Source organism: Balaenoptera acutorostrata, chromosome 3 (assembly GCF_949987535.1).
Source record: "Balaenoptera acutorostrata chromosome 3, mBalAcu1.1, whole genome shotgun sequence".
In the NCBI taxonomy this organism is placed as follows: Eukaryota; Metazoa; Chordata; class Mammalia; order Artiodactyla; family Balaenopteridae; genus Balaenoptera; species Balaenoptera acutorostrata.
Genome location: NC_080066.1, coordinates 104,364,869 through 104,389,017, shown reverse-complemented (window position 1 = coordinate 104,389,017; position 24,149 = coordinate 104,364,869). Strand labels below are relative to the sequence as shown.

The following is a 24,149-nucleotide window of genomic DNA, read 5'->3' as shown; positions in this document are numbered from 1 at the left end:
GGACCTGCCTTACCCAACTGTCCCTCTGAAAGTAACTTCTCTTCCCGATGGCAGCCATGCACACTCCCCTCTTACGGGCTCCTCCCTTTCTGCTTTTTCCCCTTGGCCTCCCCACACTCAGCTGGCTCCCTACCAGTTATTGTCTGGGAACAGCGAGACACAAAGGACTTTCTTGGATCCATGATCACAAGGATATGTTACCTGTGAGAGTTACAGCAAAAAGGAAAGGTGAGAGGATCTAGCACAGAACCAAGTAGGATTGACAGAGGGAGAGATTAGGAAGGAATTGGGAAGAACGGATTAATAGAAAGTGCTAGAATCATATGGAATTTGGTGGGATCAAGGTTAAAACAATTATGGGAAAGAAAGTCATTCAGCAATAGGAATAAAACAATCAGACAAGGGTACTTTTGATACCTTCTGTATGTTCTGCTCTGTGTTAAACATTCTGATGGATTCGGGAGAAATAGGAAACGAGATACTGACTGTCAGGGAGCTGTGGAAGCCAACAAATACAATACAACAGGAAAAATTAGAGAACAGTTCAATGCCAAACTCTGAGAGCTGAAAGGGTCAGAAAGGGCTTTCTTGAGGAGTTGTACCTCCAGCTGGACCTTCAGGTTTAGCACGATTTTCACTAACAGAGAGAAGGAAATGAAAATATCAAAGGCTAGGGGAGCAAAGTCAGGGGATGGTGCTGGAGGAATCTGATGACCCTCTGATATTTTCTGTCTCCTCTTACTCTATAGGAGTTAGAGCAAAAGATGTGAACGACCTCATACCCCTGATGGTACTAATGGTGATACTTTTCCTGCTGCTTCTATTCTGGGAAAATGAGCTGAATGAGGAAGTAATGGCGGCAACCTTAGACCAGTTGCATGTGGACTACCCTCAGAGTGACGTTCCTGTAAGGTACTGCAACCACATGGTCATACAAAGACTCATCAAGGAACCCAACAACACTTGCAAAAAGGAGCATGTCTTCGTCCATGAGAGGCCTCGAAATATCAACAGTGTTTGCAATTCTCTCAGGAAGGTGGCTTGCCAAAACCATTCCACCATTCTCTGCTTCCAGAGTGAGACCAAGTTCAAAATGACAGTCTGCAAGCTCATTGAAGGCACCAGATATCCTGCCTGCAGCTACCACATTTCCCTCACAGAGGGGTTTATTGTCGTCACTTGTGATGACATGGGGCCAGTTAATATCCAGAGATACGATGAATAACCTGAGACCAGCATCTGAGTCGGCCGCCCTCTCATCTCCTCTCTCAGAGGCACTGATGCTGGTTCCCCCTGAGGCGCACCTGAATTGTGGACATGGGGTCATGCCTTGAGTGAAATGCATTTATCCTTTCAGTATTGCTGAGCTGGGATCTTTTTATTCTGCTTTAATAAAAAAAAAATCTACCGAATTAAACCATAAACTCTGCATGTGTTTTAATTCCTTGTCCTTTTTCTTTGAGTCATTTGATGAGAGCCAAGAGTGAATCCCACACAGGACTGGGATTAGGTAAGGTGAGTGAGGGACACACTTCACACGCAAAATTGAAGGAGCACCAAAACCCCCTGAGCAATATAGAGAAATAATTTTTTAAAAATCAAAATGCAAAAATCCCTGATGAACAAAATATCTGAATTTTAAATCAAGACCCATTCTGACAGGGTTGGATTTAGGATGAGGTGGGGTACACGAGTTGTACCAATGCAGGGTCAGATCCTGTTATTTAAAATTTTGATAATTGTTCATCAGGGATTATTTGCATTAAATTTATTTATTTATTTATTTATTTGGAAGTATAGTTGATTTACAATGTTGTGTTAATTTCTGCTGTACAGCAAAGTGATTCAGTTATACATATACATATATTCCTTTTTTATATTCTTTTCCGTTATGGTTTATCACAGGATATTGAATATAGTTCCCTGTGCTATACAATAGGACCTTGTTGTTTATCCATTCCATATATAATAGTTTGCATCTGCTAATCCCAAACTCCCAGTCATCCCTCCCTCATCCCCTTCCCCCTTGGCAACCACAAGTCTGTTCTCTATGTCTGTGAGTCCATTTCTGTTTCGTAGATAGGTTCATTTGTGTCATACACATTCAATTTATTTTTAAATATTGCAATAAAATATTATTTATCTTGATTATTGGGCCTTTAACACTTTTTAATTAATTATTTATTTATTTTTGGGTGTGTTGGGTCTTCGTTTCTGTACAAGGACTTTCTCTAGTTGCAGCAAGTGGGGGCCACTCTTCATCGCGGTGCGCGGGCCTCTCACTGTCGCGGCCCCTTGTTGCGGAGCACAGGCTCCAGACGCGCAGGCTCAGTAGCTGTGGCTCACGGGCTCATTTGCTCCGCGGCATGTGGGATCTTCCCAGACCAGGGCTCGAACCCGTGTCCCCTGCATTGGCAGGCAGATTCTCAACCACTGCGCCACCAGGGGAGCCCCAGGGCAGTATCTTTACCTTGAAACTCCCTCGCCACGGTATACATCTAGGAAAAAACATAAGGACACTGTAAGAGGGACTCGTTTCCTAAACAGCGGCTGAGAATTTTGAAGAGGGTCACACATGTGAAATGCATCCTTTTCACTCCAGCAACCAGAGAACCGGCAGTTGTTTTTAAAAGATGGCTGTTTTAAATCTCTAAACCTTCATGTTTATCAAGAATGTTAAACTGTTTCAAGATCACATGCAATAATGACCACAAGGATGATTAACAGATAGTAACAATAATTAATAACAACAATTGAGGTCTTATGATATGCCAGGCACTGGTCTACAATATACATATTCTTTTTCTATCCACAGACCTCCATGAGTTAGATTATGGTTATCCCTACTTCAGTGATGAAGAAGCTGAAAGACAAAGACTTTGAGTAATGTACAAAGTCACACACATAATAAGTGGTCCCTCAGAAACAAACAAGGACAATCTCATTCCATGGACCAAGCTTTTAGCCTTTCCTCTTTATTTGATAGGAAAAAGCAAACTTGCACATAACCATACAGAAAGATAATGGTGGAAAACTTCTGAGTAAACTCCATCTCACAGGACTGTTTTGAGAATAAAATGGTAGCTGTCATTATTATTACTGTTTTTCTTATTATTATGATCAAATCAGGACACTGTGTTAAGCATACAACTGGAGAAAAACATTTGCAATCCATATAGCTGATAAAGGGGTGATGTCTTTAACACATAAAGAGGTCTGTCAATGTAATAAGATAAAAATGAACATACCTATAGAAAAACAAGCAAGGAGCTTATAGAAAAACAGAAAATTAACAAAAGCAAAAAATAAATAGTTATTAAACATTTGGAATTGTTTTCCTTCCTACTAAAGGTAGTATAAATAAAAAACAATGTGATATAATTTTTTTTAACCTGCCCAATCTGCAGAAATAAGATTTTAAAAAATAACATAGTGCTGGCATAGGGGCAGGAAAGGGGACATTCTCATGCACTCTTCCTGGGAAGACAAATTGGGGTATTTGTTGTCTTTCTGGAGAACTATTTGAACTCAACCCCATTCTAGCTTTCAGACCCTCTGCATGTTTGGTTTCTTTACTCCACTGATGACACTCCTCCCTCCTCTTATACATCCTTTAGGTAAGAGACTCAGCTCAGTCCATTCTGGCTCTGATGACTTTGAGTTCGGGGGACCTCGCGGGAGGGCTTGAGGAGGCCCTGGGGCTTGTCTTGTGTAATGTAAGAGAGCAGGGCCAGGTGAGCTGGCAGAGCCCTGGGCATGTGACAGCTGCAGGCTATGCTGCTGGCGTGTGCTCTCCTTGTCTCTCCAGCTCAGGCTGTTCCAAGAATCCCATGTTCTCCATGAGATCTCTGTCCTGTCACATTCAGTACCCCTTCTGAGAGCTCTCCTGGGCATGGGAGGCAGGGCCTGTTAGAGGAGGAATTGGGGGAGCAAAGTTGGGAGGACGGGCTCTTGAAACATGCCTCCAGGAAGAGTGATGACTCTTACTTCTCCCTGTGCGACACCTTTCACCCTCTATCCCTTCCTCATCCAACCTTCATGCTCTCTTCTCTTGACCAGATTGTGCCATCAACTTTAATCTCCCTTTTGCACCCTACATGGCTCTGCTTCCTATTTTCCTTCCAGGCTTTGCACCACTTAACTTTATGTGTTCTTCTCTGTGTGTCTTGTATTCAAAGTCACTGTTCAGATATAGTGACAAGTTGGACAGATTTCTAGAGCCAGGCCACCCATAAGACTTTCACTCAAAGGTCAATATTCAATCTGGCCTGGTTTCAGCCCCAGTGGAGCAACCTGTTCATCCAAGGCTCATGGAACACATAGCCCTGAGTTGCCCAAGTGGAAAAGGACAAGAGCAGCATGAATTGCTGAACTCACCCTGGGTACACATCCAGCCCTTTTAGAGGAGTGCCTCTGAGCTGCTCCCTAGTCAGCTTTAGAAATTCCCTCTTGCCTTCCTTTAGAAAATTCTGGAATTACTCAGCTATCTTTACAAAAACCATACTCACTGTAAACATTTTTTTTATTTCAAAAATTTTGTATTTAAATTTTCAATGAAAATATTATGATTTTTCCACATTTAAAATTGTTGACTTATTACAAATACAAAGAGGCAAAAAAGAATTTAAACAGTAAAATATGTATGATATAATCTGTGTATTTAGGAATTTTAATGTCTTTTATAAAATTCCAAAAAGATTTGATTCAGTGAAAAAGCTGTATATCTGAAACCTAGACTTATAAATATCTATATCCAAATGATTTAAAATTAATGAAAGTCTAAAAATCTATAAAATATATGAACTTATATTAGTATGATGGGGTACTTTGCATTAAAGCAACATATGAATCAAATATTTAAAGTAAAAATGATATTCAGTTACCTTCAAGCTACTCATGACTGTTCCTGAATTGGTAATTTCCGTAATAAGAACTTAGTTTCATCGATTACGAGATGAAGTGGGAACTATGTTAATTACTGAGACATAATTAATAATAGTTGCATTTTAAGCATCATTGCCCACCCCAACTAGCTCTGTTATCTGCTATTGAGTTGAATGAATATTGTCCATTTGAAGAACAAACTTAACTTTACAAAATCTTATATGTCCTAAAGCCTCAAAAACAAAAAGTACAGAAATAGCAAAAACAGTATTAATCAGAGAAAATGTACAATATATATAATTTCTACACCAAGAAGAAACTAACAAGGCAATGTGGCTGTGAAGCTTAGACTCCAACAGCTGTGCATCCTGCCTGACTCCCTCTACTGTCCAAAGAAGCAGACAATGATTAGAGTTAGTTAAGAGGTAAGTCAAGTTCTTACATAATGAGTAATGCTGGGTCTTAACATTCCCAGGGCTAAAGAAGATAGTAAAAACCTCCACCTCCATTCCCTTGACACTGCTAGTACTGGCTGTCTATGTGGAGAAGAGACAGTGGTCCTAGTGTCCCTGCTCTTTCTTTACACATGCTTTTAAGTTAATAAGGGTCAACATGTTTCTGTTTAAGAATTTTTGCTGGTCTGATTTAGGATTAGCAAAGATATACCCTGATTTGCAGGCTATAGATCTTCTCAGTCACTTACAGGGTATCTACCGTATCTTCCCTCTGAGTGATGGATACACACACATAAAAATAAATGTACATAAATCTTGTCATTTGCCAATAACCTCCCAAAATTGTTTAATCAATTCTTTCCCAGTAGGCCATCTTCTTGAAATAATTTCCTACCATGAGAAGCACTGCATTATTGAGTTAGAGAACAGAGTAAGGGGTCCAAGGTTTATATGCAGAAGGATACAGTGGTAGGAAAATTTAGCAGCATGAGGACATTGAGCAACCATGTATGAGAAACAATCAAGAAAGTGAAAAAAATTCAGAAATAGGAGGTAAGTGCAAAGAAGATCAGGTTTGTAATTTTAGCCCTGATAGGAAATCATATGAAGAAGCTAACTATGCAGACAATGCCATTTCTCAAGGAGCTGGAAAGAACAATGTGAACTAAGAATAAACTTAGAACAGATAGTATAGGGCACTGAATTCAATGCAGAACTTGAGGCAAAAGTCAATGACATTCTACTATTCAACACTACATAGGCTTTTTTTCTTCTTTTTCTTTTTCCTCCTCCTCCTGCTCCCCGACTCTGTAGAGCAGTGGTTCTCACACTTCACCTGCGGGCCTGGTTCAAACAGATTACTGGGCCACACTCCCAGTTTCTGATTCAGCTGGTCTTGGTGAAGCTCAAGAATATCCATTTCTACAAGTTCTCAGGTGACGCTGTTGCTGCTGGCCTCGGGCCTACACTTTCTGCACCACTGCTCCGGACTGCTTTTCTTTCTGCTAGGATCTTAGTCCCACAAGTGAAATTTAGAGCCCTCAACAGGAAGCTGATTAACCTGTGTCACTAGGCCATCCACAGCTGTCACTATGCCAATAAGAGCAACAACCTTTTGTGGCCGTGCGATTGCAGCATGGAGCATAAGCCATCCACCGAGGCTAGATCCAACTAGTATCTGTGGTCCTTCAGCTAAGTCGTCAATTATAGAAAGAACATCTTTTCTCCATTTTCCCACTGTGCATTCTTCTAAGTTACCATCTGAATTTCAACTCCTGAGTAATCAAACCTTATATAGGCGTGACCTAGAGATTTGCAAAACTCCTCAATCGCCAGTGCTTTTGTACCATTCGTATTAGAAATATAGCCAGGGATGAAGATAATTCCTGGACTTTTGCCTTTTAGCCTCTTATAAGCCAGGTTTGGAAGGTCTGGTCGACTAAGGAAAGAGACTGAGGTCTTTTGTCTGCAAGCTGGGAGCCACCGTGGCGCCCGCTCGGCCTTCGGTGCAAGTAGCGTGCTGAGCCCACGGTGGAAGCCGAAGGAGACGGCCATCCGGCCCAACCTGCGACAAGGTACCCAAGCGCCCAGACCCACCCTCGCCATCTTCCCAACGCTGTAAACATTTTTGTGGGCTGCTTCCTTTTGGGCGACAAGGTACCCAAGCGCCCAGACCCACCCTCGCCATCTTCCAACGCTGTAAACATTTTTGTGGGCTGCTTCCTTTTGGGCCTATTTACCAGGCACTATGATAATGGCTATGAACATTACTAAATGCGTGGCAAATTATACTGATGTAAATTTGTTTTCATCACAGTTACAAAAATCTGTTCATCATATTTTTTTATTTTGTAGTTTTACTCCTCATGTCAGACAGTCACCTGTCCATAAATTATAAAAGTGAAGGCATGTTCATGTAGGCCTAAAGTGGTTGAATAGGCATTTGGACCTAGTGGGGAGAAATGTCATGATATTATGTGAGATGACCTACTATGGGGGCAGAATAATAATAGAGTGGTTAATGAGTAGAAGATATTTACAGGCAAGCAATTGAGAAACTTCTATGTAAGGCATTGTACCAGCTACTGTGGGAAAAAGGCATAAATGAAAGAAATGTGCACCTGTATACAAGGTACTAGATACAGGATAACAATATCTTATCTTAAGAGAGGAACATATCTCTGTTGTCTGAAGTGATCAGAGCAGGCATGTGTAAAAGAAGAACTAAAATCTTGAACTTGATGGATAATCCATTAAAATAGCTAAAATTTGAATAGAAGAAAAAAAAAGTACTAGGAGTTGGAAGAAACATACAAAAGGAGTGGGTGGAAACATAGTTGTAGACAGATGAGTACTAGATCCTTTGAGTATTAGAATAAATAATTTGTATAGTTTTTTCCCCCACAGGATTGTGGTAGGCTGAATAATGGCTCCCAAAGATATCCGGGTCCTAATCTCTAAAACTGGTGAATGTTACTTTATGTGGCAAAAGAGACATTGCAGATGTGATTAAGTTCAGGATTTTGAGCTATGGATTTTCTGGGTTGGTCCTAAATGCAAACATAAGTGTCCCTATAAGAGGAGGCATAGGGAGATTTGACTCTAGAGCAGAAAGCAATGTGATGGACTGAGGTGAGATATTACAATGTTGCCTTTGAAGATGGAAGAAGGGGTTATCAAGGAATGCTAGGAATGCAGCTCTAGAATCTGGAAAAGAGAAGAAGACTGATTCTTCCTAGAGTTGCTGTGGGAGTGTAATCCTTCTAACTCCTTGATTTAGTCCCAGTAAAACTGATTTTGGACTTCTGCCCTTCACAGCTGTAAGAGAATAAATGTGTATTGTTTTAAGTAGCCAAGTTTGTGGTAATTTGTTACAACAGCAATAGGAAACCAATACAAGTATAATGAGAGATAATAATGAAGATATGCGGTAGAGAAAATTACATTTAAAATTACATTAAAGAAGATGTGGTATGTATATACAATGGAATATTACTCAGCCATAAAAAGGAATGAAATAGTGCCATTTGCAGAGGTGTGGATGGACCTAGAGATTGTCATACAGAGTGAAGTAAGAAAGAGAAAAACAAATATTGTGTAATATTGCTTATATGTGGAATCTAGAAAAATGGTACAGATGAACTTATTTGCAAAGCAGAAATAGTCACAGATTTAGAGAACAAACTTATGGGTACCAAGGGGGGAAGGGGGAGTGGGATGAATTGGGAGATTGGGATTGACATATATACACTACTATGTATATAATAGATAACTAAGAAGAACCTACTGTATAGCACAGGGAACTCTACTCAGTGCTCTGTGGTGACCTAAATGGTGAGGAAATCTAAAAAAGAGGGGATACATGTATATGTATAACTGATTCACTTTGCTGTACAGCAGAAACTAACACAGGGGCTTCCCTGGTGGCGCAGTGGTTAAGAATCTGCCTGCCAATGCAGGGGACAGGGGTTCGAGCCCTGATCCAGGAAGATCCCACATGCCGCAGAGCAATGAAGCATGTGTGCCACAACTACTGAGCCTGCGTGCCACAACTACTGAAGCCTGCGTGCCTAGAGCTCATGCTCCACAACAAGAGAGGCCACTGCAATGAGAAGCCCATGCATCACAATGAAGAGTAGCCCCCACTCGCCGCAACTAGAGAAAGCCCTTGCACAGCAATGAAGACCCAATGCAGCCAAAAATAAATAAATTAAATAAATTTTAAAAAAAGAAACACTAGATACAGGATAATAATATCATATCTTAAGAGAGGAACATATTGGTCTGTGATATAGATATAGACACAGACATAGGTCTGTGTCTAGATCTATATTTTTCCGTATTGATGTCCAGTTGTTTCAGCACCCTTTGTTGAAGAGACAGTCTTTGCTCCATTATATTTATTGCCTTTGCTCCTTTGTAAATATCAGTTGACTACATGTATATGTATCTATTTCTGGGCTTTCTATTCTGTACCTTGATCTATTTGTCTTTTATTTCACCAGTACCAGACTGTCTTGATTACTGTAGATTTATAATAAGTTTTAATGTTGGATAGTGTCAGTCCTAGAACTTCTGTTCTTCTCTTCAATATTGTGTTGGCTATTCTGCATCTTTTCCTTGATATAAGAGTTTCCATATAAACTTTAGAATCAGTTTGTCAATATCTATTAAATGACTTGCTGGCATTTTATTAATATTGCATTGAATCTACAGATCAAGTTGGGAAGAACTGACATCTTGACAATACTGAGTCATCCCATCAATATGTATGGAATGTCTTTGCATTTATTTAGTTCTTTGATATCATTCATCAGCTTTGTAGTTTTCCTCATATACATCTTACACATATTTTGCTAGATTTTTTACCTAGGTATTTCATTCTGGGGGTGTTAATGGAAATGGTTTGTGTTTTTTTGTTTGTTTGCTTTAAATAACTTTTTTTTTTTATATTTATTTATCTGGTTGTGCCAGGTCTTAGTTGCAGCAGGCAAGCTCCTTAGTTGCAGCACATGGGCTCCTTAGTTGTGGCATGCAAACTCTTAGTTGTGGCATGTGAACTCTTAGTTGCGGCATGCATGTGGGATCTAGTTCCCTCACCAGGGGTCACACCCGGAGCCCCTGCATTGGGAGCGTGGAGTCTTAACCACTGCACCACCAGGGAAGTCCCAATGAATGGTATTGTGTTTTTAATATCAATTTCCACTTGTTCACTGTGGGCATATATGTAAGCAATTGACTTTTGTACATTAACCTTGTATTCTGAAACCTTGCTATAATTATTTATTAGTTCCAGGAGGGTTTTTTTTGTCATTTTTTTTTCCTACATAGATGATTACATCATCCACAAACAATGACAGTTTTATATCTTCCTTCCCCATCTGTATACCTTTTATTTCCTTTTCTTACCATATTGCATTAGCAAGAACTTCCAATACAACGTTGAAAAGGAGTGGTGAGAGGGGACACACTTGCATCGTACTGATCAAAGTGAGAAAGCTTTAAGTTTATCACCATTAAGTATAATGTTAGTTATAGGCTTTTTTTTTTTTTTTTGGTTGCACCAGGTCTTAGTTGCGGCATGCAGGCTCCTTAGTTGTGGCATGCAAACTCTTAGATGCAGCATGAATGTGGGATCTAGTTCCCTGACTAGGGATCGAAACTGGGCCCCCTGCATAGGGAGTGCAGAGTCTTAACCACTGAGCCGCCAGGGAAGTCCCTAGGCTTTTTGTACATATTCTTTATTAGGCTGAGAAAGTTCTCCTCTACTCCTAGTTTACTGGGAGTTTTTATCATGAATGAAAGTTGGATTTTGTCAAACGCTTTTTCTGCATCAATTGATGTAATTAAGTATCTTTTCTTTTTTAGTCTGTTGATGTGATGAATTATATTAATTGATTTTCAAATATTGAACTAGCTTTGCCTACTTAGGAAATTCTGCTTGGCTATGGTGTATAATTCTTTTTATACTTTTTTGGATTTAACTTACTAATATTTTGTTGAAGATTTTTGCATCTATGTTCAAGAGAGATATTTGTCTGTAGGTTTTTTTAAATTGATTTTTTTAATTGAATGTCTGTAGGTTTTTGTTTTTTGTTTTTGTTTTTTAATTTATTTATTATTTATGGGTGTGTTGGGTCTTCGTTTCTGTGCGAGGGCTTTCTCTAGTTGCGGCAAGTGGGGGCCACTCTTCATCGCGGTGCGCGGGCCTCTCATTATCGCGGCCTCTCTTGTTGCGGAGCACAGGCTCCAGACTCGCAGGCTCAGTAATTGTGGCTCACGGGCCTAGTTGCTCCGTGGCATATGGGATCTTCCCAGACCGGGGCCTGAACCCGTGTCCCCTGCATTGGCAGGCAGATTCTCAACCACTGCGCCACCAGGGAAGCCCCTGTCTGTAGGTTTTTATTTTTCCTTTCTTGTACTGTCTTTGGTTTTGGTATTAGGATAATGCTGGCCTCATAGAATGAGTTAGAAAGTATTCTCCCTGCTTCTATCCTCTGAAAGAGATTATAAATAATCGGTGTAATTTCTTTCTTACATTTGGCCATTTATATAAATCTTTAATCATTTTCTGTTGGTTGGCTGCTTTTCTTTATCAGTAGGAAGTAATTTTCTTTACATATTATGGATATCGTCACCTTTCCTGTTATGTGCATGGCAAAATAATTTACTAAGACACTAATTTGGTTGGTTGGTTTTTTTTTCTCCTTACTTTTCTAATGTACAATGCATTATTTTTATTTTTTTGTTTTTTCCCATCACCAAAAAAAAAAAAAAAAAGGCAAAAGTTTATGTACATATGCCTTATGGATTGTCAACAGCTTTTGTATTTCAGGTCAGGTAACAATAGCTGAACAGTAGTGAAAAATGTGCTACCCTTTCAGAGATTCATTTGTGTTAGGCCCACTGAAGAAAGCCATAGCTAGGAGTGAAAGGAGAGTAGAAGTCTTTCCTGAGAGGGAGAGTACACTTCCCTGAGAGTAAAAGGAAAGGAGAGTTTTCTTTAGGGATGGTACCATTCCTGCAACTGGCAGAAAGCAGTGATCCAGTTGCATATGGCCCCCAAACAGGAAGATGTGATCAGAAACATGTAAGGGCTGGATTCTAAGCTCAGGGGTGTCCTGTGATTTTTTTTTTTTTTCTAGTGCACTCTTGATGAGGATTCTTGTTATATAAATGAACCAAAGATGATTCATTATATATATATATTGGTTCAATATATATATATATAATATATATATATATATTGATTCTATGTTGTTTACTTCTTTTTAGGTGGGACCCATAGGCTCCAAAGCTCACTAGTGTCAAGTTTAAATTTTTACCCATCCAGTTGTTTTAAATATAGCCCAAATAGTAGATTTTTAGCATTTAGAGGCTTCCTGCTTTGTATACCCCTTAAAACTACACCCAACATCTGCAAGCCATTTCTAAAACAAACCCTATAGCTATAAAAAACCACAAGCTGCTGCTGCCCTGTGGAGCTCTCTGACCCAGAGACCTCTCTTTGGTCTGCTGAGCAACATTATCTAGACATACACACCCCTTCTCTTAATCCCTTTTCCCTAGGAGTTCTCTTACCACCACCCCTACCACCTTCTGGGTGGTACTGCAACCATCCCCACCACATAGTCTCTGGAAGATCTACTGTAGTGAGGGACTTCACCCACCCACAAACCTGTCAAGCATCACCCAAATAAAGCATGTTGTGTGCTACTGCCACATTGCAGTCATGTCTTTTTCCTAGATCAGCCCCGGATTTCTCAAACTCACTTCAGTTCTCATCTTTATATGGTGGTCCCTGTTCCAACTCCACAACTTCATGTAGGCTCTCCCTGGCAAAGACTTTCAAGTTGAAAATTTTAAGGGTGTGGCAAATAATCAACAAATCACCACTCAAGCCTTGTTATAGGACTTCATATTTTAATTTTTTAAACAGCTTTATTGAGGTATAATTGATATATGATAAACTGCACATATTTAAATTGTCAAATTTCATAAGTCTTGACATACATATATGCCCATTAAATCATAGCCCCAGTCAAGATAGGGAACATACCCAACACCTATAAAATGTCATGTCCTTTAGTTATTCCTTCCTCCCACCTGTCCCCACCCCTAATTCCCAAACAACCGGTCTGCTTAATTTTCACTATATATTAATTTTCATTTTCTAGAGTTTTACAGAAATAGAATCATACACTATGTACTATTTTTTGTTTGGCTTCTTTCACTCATCTTAATTATTTTGAGATTCATCTACGTTGTTGTACGTATCAATAGTTTTATTGCCGATTTGTATTTCATCAAATGGATGCACTACAATTCATTTATCCATTTACCTGATAATAGAAATTTGGGTTGTTTCCAATTTTTGGCAATTACAAATAAAACTGCCAGGAACATTTATGTAAAAGTCTTTGTATGTGTATACGTTTCCTTTTCTCTTGAATAAAACCTGGGAGGGGAATGGCTGGATCATATGATGGATGCATGTTTACCTTTCTAAAAAATGCCAAACTATTTCCAAATTTGGTTGTATCATTTTACATTCTCATCAGCAGTATATGAGAAATACAGTTCCTCAACATCCTTAACATTTGGTAAGGTCAGTCATTTTAATTTGAGCTATTCTAACATTCTAACAGGTATATAGTGGGATCTCATTGTGGTTTTAAGCTGCATTTCCCTGAGCACTAATCATATTGAGCATCTTTTTCATGTGTTTATTGGCCATCCATATATCTTCTTTGTTGGAGTGTCTGGTAAAATATTTGCCCCTTTTCAATTGGATGACTTGTATTTGTTTTTAATACATCTTTATTGGAGTATAATCGCTTCACAATGCTGTATTAGTTTCTGTTGTACAACAAAGTGAACCAACCATGTGCATACATATAACCCCATATCCCCTCCCTCTTCAGGCTCCCTCCCACCTTCCCTATCCCACCCCTCTATGTCATCACAAAGCACCGAGCTGATCTCCCTGTGCTATGCGGCTGCTTCCCACTAGCTATCTATTTTACATTTGGTAGTGTATATATGTCAATGCTACTTGTATTTTTATTGTTGCATTTCTGGATACAAGTCCTTTATCACATATATGGGCTTTACCTCTAATACAGACATTTAGTGCTTATCAGTTTTCTCCCCAATACTGCTTTAACAACATCCCACAAATTTTGCTGTGCCATGTTATTGTTTTCAACAATAATCAGGTCAAAATATTTTCTAATTTCCGTTTTGATTTCATGTTTGTCTTATGGGTTACTTAGAATTGTGTTATTTAGTTTCTGAATATTTTGAGATTTTTGAGAGGCTTTTCTCCTATTCATTTCTAATTTAACTCTTGTTTAACTTGAATCCTTTTGAAGTTATTGACTTGTTTTATGGCAGAAAATATTGTATGTCCTGGTAAGGGTTCCATATGCACTGGAAAAGAATGTATTCAGCTGTTGTTGTGTGGAGTGTTCTCTGAATATCAATTGGGGTAAATTAGGTGATAATTTTAATCAAGTCTTTAATATTCTTGCTGATTTTCTGCCTACTTGATCTATAAGAAATGGATATCAAAAGCTCAGGCTGTAGGGCTTCCCTGGTGGTGCAGTGGTTAGAAATCCGCCTGCCAATGCAGGCGACACGGGTTCGTGTCCCGGTCCGGGAAGATCCCACATGCCGTGGAGCGGCTAGGCCCGTGAGCCACAGCTACGGAGCCTGTGCTCGGCAACGGGAGAGGCCACGACAGTGAGAGGCCCGCGCATCGCAATGAAGAGTGGCCCCTGCTCGCCGCAACTGGAGAAAGCCCTTGCACAGAAACTAAGACCCAACACATCCAAAAATAAATAAATAAATAAATTTATTAAAAAAAAAAAAAAAAAGCTCAGGCTGTAATTATGAATTTGTTCATTTCTCCTTATAGTTCTTTCTATGTTTGCTTCATGTAATTTGAAGTTCTATTTTTAGGAGCACAGACATTCAGGATTGTTATGTCCTGTTGATTAATTGATCCCTTTATCATTTGGAAATAACCCTCTTTAACCCTGGTAATATTCTTTGTTCTGAAATCTACTTTGCCTGATATTGCAATAGTCACTCCAGGTTTCTTTTGACTGGCATTAACATGGCATATGTTTTTATATCCTTTACTCTAAACCTCTCTGTGTCTTCATATAAAGTGCACTTCCTGTAGACTGTGTATAGTTGAGCCTTTTTTTAAAAAAAATCTAGTCTATCACTGGTTTTAATTGGAATGCTTAGACCATAATATTTAATGAGATTGTCTATATGGTTAGTTTGAGTATAACGTCTTGCTATTTGTTTTATGCATGTCCCTTCTATTCTTTATCCCCTTTTTCTGATTTTTGGAGCCTTCATTTGGATTTATCAGTTTTTTTAGTGATTCCATTTTAATCTCTTGGATTTACTTTTTAGCTATAGTTCTTTGTTTTGTTAATTCAGTGGTTGCATCAGGATTAATAGTATACATCCTTAACTTATTATAGTCTACTTTCTTCTAATATTGTATTACTTCATTTAAAGTATAAGAACTTTATGAAAATATACTTCCATTTCTCTCCTCTCAGATCTCATGCTATTGTTGTGAGGCATTTTACTTCGAAATGTTATATAAATCCTATTATACATTGCTACTATTTTTTTAAGTCAATTATATTTTAAATAAGTTTAAATAATTAATAAAATTGTATTTATTTGCCCGTGTAGTTACCATTTACAATAATCTCCATTCCTTTGTGCAGATCTAGATTTTCATCTGGTATAATTTTCCTTTTGCCTGTTTGACTTTCTGTTAGCATTTCTTGTAGAGTCAGTTTGCTGGTGATGAATTCTTTAAGCTTTGCAATATGAGAATGTTTTTACTTTGCCTTAGTTTTTTAAAGATATTTTTGCCAGGTATAGAATTTCAGTGTTGACTGTTTTCTTACTTTGAGTACTTTAATAATGTTTTCTTGCTGTATTCTTACTTATACTGTTTCAGATGAGAAATCTAATGCCACCTCTGTCTTTGTTTCTCTGGCCATAACGTGTCTTTTTTCTGAGGCTGTTTCTACGGTTTTGTCTCTATTACTGCTTCTTTTTTCTTCCCAGTTTGATTATGATGTGCCTTTGTACAGTTTTCTTCAAGTTTTTGTGACAGGTTTGTTGAAATTTTTTGGATTGGGGAATTTACACTTTTCATTAAGTTTTTGAAGTTTTTGGCCATTATTTCTTCCATTTTTTCCCCATCCTCCTGCTTCTCTTTTTCAGGGACTCAAAATTGTCCTTCAGAGGTCACTTGAATTTGTTCTACAGCTTGCTGATGCTCTTTTCACTTTGTTTTTTCTTTTTCTGTGTTTTAATTGGATCATTTCTATTGCCCACAAATTCACCTTTCTTCTGCAATATCTAACCTGCCATGAATTCTATCCAGTGTATTTTTCATCTCACACACTGTAGTTTTATCTTTAAAAGTTTGATTTGGGTTCCTTTCTTTCTTTTTTAAAACTAAAATATAGTTGACTTACAATATTATATTAGTTTCAGGTGTGCGACATAGCAATTTGATATTTTTATAGATTATATTCCATATAAAGTTATTATTATTAAATATTGGCTATATTCCCCGTGCTGTGTGTTATATCCTTGTATCTTATTTTTCTCAGTTTTGCATGTAACTTTTTTTTTATTATTGAGGTATAGTTGATGTACAATATTATATAAGTTTCAGATGTACAACATAGTAATTCACAATTTTTAAAGTTATTATAAAATATTGGCTCTATTACCTGTGCTGTATAATATATCCTTGTAGGTTATTTATTTTATACCTAGTAGTTTGTGCCTCTTAATCCCCTTTCCCTATCTTGCTCTGCCCTGACCCTTTCCCTATTGGTGACCACTAGTTTGTTCTCTGTATCTGTGAGTCTGTTTCTGTTTTTTTATATTCCTTCAATTATTTTTATTTTTTAGCTTCCATATATAAGTGAAAACATACAGTATTGTCGTTCTCTGTCTGACTTATTTCACAAAACATAGTACCCTCCAAATGACAAAATTTCATTTTTTATGACTAATATTAATATGTATGTACATTCATATATATATTCTTCATCTGTTCATCTATCAAACACTTAGATTGCTTCTATATCTTAGCTATTGTAAAATATTGCTGCTATGAAAGTTAGGGTAAATCATCTTTTTGAGTTAATGCTTTCATTTTCTTTGAGTAAATACCCAGAAATGGAATAGCTGGGTCATATGGTAATTCTATTTTAAATTTTTTGAGAAATTTCCATACCGTTTTCCATAATTGCTGCACCAATTTACATTCCTACCAATACATCCTCACCAACACTTGATATTTCTTGCCTTTTTGATGATAGGCATTCTGATGGGTGAAAGGTATCTCATTGTGGTTCTGATTTTTCATTTCCCTGATGATTAGTGATGTCAAGCATCTTTTCATGTGCCTGTTGGCCATCTGTATGTCTTCTTTGGAAAAATGTCTATTTAGGTCCTCTGCCCATTTTTTAATTGGGTCGTTTGTTTGTTTTTGATATTTAGTTGTATGAGTTCCTTATATATTTTGGATATTAACCCCTTATCAGAAATATCATTTGCAAATATCTTCTCCCATTCAGTAGGTTGTCTTTTAATTTTGTTGATGGTTTCCTTCACTGTTCAAAAACTTTTAAGTTTGATTGGCCCCATTTGTTAATTTTTGCTTTTGTTTCCCTTGTCTGGAGAGACAGATCCAAAAAAATATTGCAAAGACCTATGTCAAAGAGTGTGCTGCCTACGTTTTCTTCTAGGAGTTTTATGATTTCAGGTCTAACATTTAAGTCTTTAATTCCATTTTGAGTCTTTTTAATATAGTGTGATAAGTGTTAATTTCATTCTTTATGTGTAGCTCGGGGTCTTGGTGGCTAAAAGGTATGTTAATGAGTTTTGTATTCAATTTTATTTTTTTAATTAATTTATTTATTAATTTGGCTGTGCCAGGTCATAGTTGCAGCCCACGGGATCTTCGTTGCCGGTGTGGGATCTTCGTTGCGGCATGCAGGATCTTTTAGTTGTGGCATGAGAACTTAGTTGCGGCATTGGGGTCTAGTTCCCTGACCAGGGATTGAACCCGGGCCCCCTGAATTGGGATCGTGGAGTCTTAGCCACCGGACCACCAGGGAAGTCCCTGTATTCAATTATAAATTCTTTAGCTATCTGAAAGGTGAGAACAAAACAACACTATGTTCAATACTCAGATAATTTTTTTTTGTTTCTACAGAGAATTTAATGATAAAGCAGTCATATCTTGTGGTTATTAAACCAAAATTAAATTTTCACAAGCTAACAGTATACCATCTTTATGGTTGGGGCATACTTCTTTTAGCTTGATAACAATTTCTTTCAGATAATTTTTAACAGAAAGATAAACTGTGATAATGTCAAGCAACACTAACATAAAAAAAAAAACACACAAGTTTTCTGTTTTAGGACAAATTCAGATAATTTGATTTTTCTAATTATGTAAAAAAGGTGGAAGAGACCTAAAATAAGAACTGAGGTAAATTTTGCTGCAACCCTTGAGAGTTGAAGTTTTGATGCAGATATGTTGAATTTAGAAAAGAAATTCACACTTTTCTTTCACCTGAGTTTGAGAATAAATTTCATACTGCACATATCTATAAATTATTTTTTTCCAGGTTGTTGGTTTTTGAAATTCATTTTGGGTGTCTTTTGCCATTAGAGATTATTATTATGGGATTTCTTTCAGGAAAAGTTTTCTGTGTACTTGTGTATATGGGTATGTAATTCAGCCTAAGTGTGTGTAATCAAGTCTTTCAATCATTTTCTTTATGCCTGTGCTCCTGTTTTGTTTAATAAAGACATTCCTTACTAATTCCAAAATTATAAAAAATACTCTAATTAATTGCATCAATATCCTTAATGTTGTTTTCTAAATATTATTTTGATCTCTAGCCCATGATACATTGGGGAGTGTGTGTGTGTGTGTCTGTTTGTGGTATATGGAATGAACACTGGAATCTATGTTATTTTTTCTTGATATACAGCCCATTGTCTCACTGGATTTATTTTCTTTTTCCCAAGAAAATCTATGAGATACTCTATCCTAACATATTCCATACTTCCATATTCCTGCTATTCCTAATCTCTCAGAAGGAGCAGTTTATAAAATCAAAACAAACCAAATACTGGTCTATACCTTATAAACTCACATTGACGTGACAAAAAAAATGGGAGATATCAATGCAACAAATCTTTAAAAATTTTTTGTAGAATAATACAATTAAAAACTAGGCAAGGCCTGAGTAAGTATAAATTTGCAGAAAACTGCAGTCAACTGAGAGAGATTCCTGTGATCCAAGACCTGGCTTTGATTCCATTTTTGCAAAGTAAGATGTTGAAATTACTCTATATTTGTGCTCTGAAAGTTGATTTTCAATTACTGAGGAACTCTTACTTTGTGTCTGTCTACTCTGTGCACCTCTGTAAGCTCAGGTACTCAAGTCTTCACAGTGACCCTAAGGGGAAGACGTGTCTTGAATTGACCAAAAGATGTGTGTTTCAGCCAACCTATTGACCCTCTCTCTAATGACCCATAAGGATCACACTGTTCTCCAGGTTTTCTCAAATTGACACCAGTCTAAGATTGGTTATGGGTGTGTAGGTCTGAAGCATAAATGTTGCCTCCATATGTTTGTGAAAAGTATAAATTTAAAGCTGGCTAAAGCCCAGATTTTTCTTCCTGAATTTAATGAAGGGATACTCTGGGATTTACTCACAAAGGTAGGTCTAATTCTAAGGGCTGACTTTTTAGATTTTCTCTTTGCTCAACCACTCAAACTAAGGAACTGACATTTCCTGATGCTGATAAAAAGTGGGAGTTCGCTGATATCAAAATGTGGCATGCTGAGAAATTGGCACTGAATATTTAAGAAGATACCCAAACCAGCTCTTAAAAGTCCATTTCTTCAGTGACACTTCCTTAGAGTTACTTATTTTAACTTTGAGAAATAGACAAGTTTACAGATAATAATACAAAAATAAACCATTTAGAAACAACAGTTTAGTAAGGTTTTGTTTTCAGCTCCCCTTCCTCCACAATGTAATCTATATTTCTATTAATTGGGACTATGTTACAGATAGAGTGTTTGGTTTTTTGTTTGTTTGTTTGATTGTTTTTTGCCATGCCGCACAGCTTGTGGGATCTCAGTTCCCTGACCAGGGATTGAACCAGGGGCCTCGGCAGTGAGAAAGTGGAGTCCTCACCACTGGACCACCAGGAAATTCCCTTTGCACATATAGTTTAGTGTTTTGATTTTTCCCCAGCTGTCCCTAACGGACATTTGCTACTTTTGTATGTGGTGTCCATTCCTTTTTTGTGTTGTAGGGAACAACATAGCATAATACCCTCCAAGTCCATTCATGTTGTTGCAAATGGCAAAATTTCATTCTTTCTCATGTCTGAGTAGTATTTCATTGTGTATATATACCATATCATCTTTATCCATTCATCTGTTGATGGACACTTAGGTTGCTTCCATATCTTGGCTGTTGTAAATAATGTTGCTATGAAGATTGTGGTGCATGTATCTTTTTTTGTTTTTTGTTTTTGTTTTTGTTCGTATATATACCCAAGAGTGGAATTACTAGCTCATCTGGTAGTTCTAATTTTAATTTTGGGGGGAACCTCCATACTGTTTTCCACAGTGGCTGCACCAACTTACATTTCCACAAACTGTGAATGAGGGTTCCCTTTTCTCCACATCCTGCCAACATTTGTTATTTGTGTTCTTTTTGATGATAGCCATTCTGACAGGTGTGCGGTAGTACCTCATTGTGGTTTTGATTTGCATTTCTCTGATGATTAGCAGTGTTGAGCATCTTTTCATGTGCCTATTGGCCATCTGTATGTCTTCTTTGTAAAAATGTCTATTCAGGTCTTCTGCCCATTTTTTAATATTTGTTTGTTTTTTTGATATTGTTTTATGAGCTGTTTATATATTTTGGATAATAACCTCTTTTCGGTCATATCATTTGTAACTATTTTCTCCCATTCAGTAGTCAATCTTTTCATTTTGTCAATGGTTTCCTTTGCTGTGCAAAAGCTTTTAAGTTTAGTTAGGTCCCATTTGTTTATTTTTGCTTTTGATTCCCTTGCGTTAGGAGACAGATCCAAAAAAATATGCTGCAATTTATGTCAAAAAGTGTTCTACCTATGTTTTCTTCTAGGAATTGTATGGTTTCCAATTTACATCTAGGTCTTTAACCCATTTTGAGGATTTTTTGTATATGGTGTGAGAAAATGTCCTAATCTCATTCTTTTACATGTAACAAGGCAGAATCTTGATGGTAATAGAGCTTGTGGATGGAAAATATAGCTCTGTGAGTAATAACTTGAAACATACTTTTATTCACTGTTTATCAGATTTCACATGGTCTAAGTAAACAATTTACTCAGCTTCAAGATTATGAGTACAGAGGTATGTTGGAGACCCACTAGATACAGGACCAAATAAGTGTGATTAACTCTAAGGAATATTTGTCAATCCACAAGTTTAGAAGACCTCAACAGGTCTGAGGAAACTGAGAAGCTATTCATACTCTTTCCAAGTATGTAAGGGATAGCAAGATGGACCTGTGGCATTGTTGCGAATGTCACACCGGCTCCTATGTGATATCCTCTCCACCCTTGCCCATCCATCCCACTCCCCAAGGGTATCTATTTCCTGTTTTGTCATTCTGTTTTCATATTTCCAGCTAAAGATCTTTGCCCATAAGTCACTCTTCTCTTTTTCCTACTCTAAAATGTTTCCAACTTTCATTTTAACACAAAAGGAATAGAGATTAATTTTTGCTATCTGCCTTCTCTGAGGCAATGAGCACAGAACACTTTTTTTTTTCCTTGAAGGAAAGAAAGGAGAAAATCTAGTTTTAAATCTCAAAATACATCTTTTTTTTTTTTTTTTTTTTTTTTGCCTCACTGTGCAGCTTGCAAAATCTTAGTTCCCCTACCAGGAATTGAACCCACATCCTCAGCAGCAAAAGCTCTGAGTCCTAACCACTGGACTGCCAGGGAATTCCCTCAAAATACAATTTTATCTTCTCTTTGACATAAGGTTGGTGTTTAAACTAAGTTACTTTCCTATCAAACCTTCCTATATCCGGACCCCTGTTTCATTCTTCAGCCCTTTCCCTCTTAGGCCAACGAAGACATATTAAATTAAAACCAGTTTCACAATGGCTTGGATTCCAATGGTTTACACCATAGTTCTTTTTTTTAAAAAAACAATGGAGCCAGGGGTTTTTGTGTGTGTGTGTGTGTGTTTAATTAATTTATTAATTAATTAATTAATTTATTTGGCTGTGTTGGGTCTTCGTTTCTATGCGAGGGCTTTCTCTAGTTGTGGCAAGTGGGGGCCACTCTTCATTGCGGTGCGCAGACCTCTCACTATCGTGGCCTCTCTTGTTGCAGAGCACAGGCTCCAGATGCGCAGGCTCAGTAGTTGTGGCTCATGGGCCTAGTTGCTCCGCGGCATGTGGGATCCTCCCAGACCAGGGCTTGAACCCGTGTCCCCTGCATTGGCAGGCAGATTCTCAACCACTGAGCCACCAGGGAAGCCCTACACCATAGTTCTTGAATCAAGAAATTACATTCCTGATGCAACAGTGACTTGCTGGGAATTAGAAAGTCTCTCTGTGCCTTAGTGATCTTATTCATTAAAAGGGAAATCATGGAAAGCTATCCCATGTTCATGGATCAAAAGATTTAATATTAAGATGGAAATATTATCCAAAGAAATCTATAGATTCAATACAATCCCTATCAAATCCCAATGACTTTTTTCCGGAAATAGAAAAATCCATCCTAAAATTTATATGGAATTTCAAGGGACCCCAAATAGCCAAAACAGTCTTGAACAAGATGAACAAAGTGGAAATTTCACGCTTCCTGCAGAGATAAAATAAACAAAATAGTGTGGTACTGGCATAAGAACAAACATATGGACCAACTGAATGAAAATCCAGAAATTAACCCTCACATATATGGTTAAATGATTTTCAACAACAGTGCCAAGACCATCCAATGGGAAAACGCAGTCTTTTCAACAAATGGTCTGGGAAAACTGGATAGCCACATGCAAAAGAATGAAATTGGACCCTTACTTAACACCATATACAAAAATCAACTAAAAATTGATCGAAGACCTAAATGTAGGACCTAAACCTATATAACTCTTAGGAGAATAAAGGGAAAATGCTTCATGGCATTGAATTTGGCAATGATTTCTTGGCTATGATACCAAAAGCAAGGGTAAACAAATAAGCAAAAAGTAGACAAACTAGACTTCATCAAAACTAAAAACTTTTGTGTATCAAAAGACAATATCAACAGAGTATAAATGCAACCCACAAAACGGAAGAAAATATTTGCACATCACATATCTGTTAAGGAATTAATATTCAGAATATATAATGAACCCCTAAAACTCAACAACAACAAAAAAACAAACAATCTAATTCAAAAATGAGCAAAGAACTTGATTAGACATTTCTCAAAAAAATATATACAGATGACCAATAACCACACGCAAAGATGCTTAACATCACTAATTAGGGAAATGCAAATCAAAACCACAATGAACTACCACTTCTTGCTCATTAGGATGGCTATTACCAAAAAATTCTGAAAACAACAAATGTGGAGAAATTGGAACTTTTGTGCATCACTAGTGGGAATGTAAAGTTGTGTAGCTGCTGTAGAAAACAGTACGGTGTTCCTTAAATAATTAAACTTAGAATTACTCTATGATCCAGCAATTCTACTTCTGGGTATATCCACAAAAAAATTGAAAGGAAAGACTCAAACAGATATTGGTACACCAATGTTCATAGCAGCATTATTCACAATAGCCAAAAGGTGAAAAAAACCCAAATAGCCATCTACAGGTGCACAGATAAACAAAATTTGGTGTCCATAGTTGACCCTTGAATAACACAGGTTTGAACTGTGTGGGTCCACTTATACACAGATTTTTTTCAATAAATACCTATTAGAGTACTGCATGATCCAAGTCAGTTGAGTTCGTGGATGCAGAACCAAGGATATGGAAGGCTGACTGTAAAGTTATATGCAGATTTTCAACTGAGCAACTCAACTCTTGAGCTGTTAAAGGTTCAAGGGTCAACTGAACATATAATGGAATATTATTTAGCTTTAAAAAAGAATGAAATTTTGATGTATGCTACAATGTGGATGAACCTTGAAGACATTATGCTAAGTGAAGAAGCCAG

General features: G+C 37.5%; 1 protein-coding gene and 1 pseudogene across 1 annotated transcript; one reads left to right on the top strand and one right to left on the bottom strand.

Annotated features, from left to right (window-relative positions):
• Positions 1-787: 787 nt before the first annotated feature.
• Positions 788-1,225, top strand: RNASE12 (ribonuclease A family member 12 (inactive)). The gene has a single exon (XM_007180830.2). The coding sequence runs from the start codon at positions 788-790 to the stop codon at positions 1,223-1,225; it is 438 nt and encodes a 145-aa protein (XP_007180892.2).
• A 5,126-nt stretch (positions 1,226-6,351) lies between these two features.
• LOC103013729 (palmitoyl-protein thioesterase ABHD10, mitochondrial-like) lies at positions 6,352-6,944 on the bottom strand (annotated as a pseudogene).
• Positions 6,945-24,149: the final 17,205 nt, after the last annotated feature.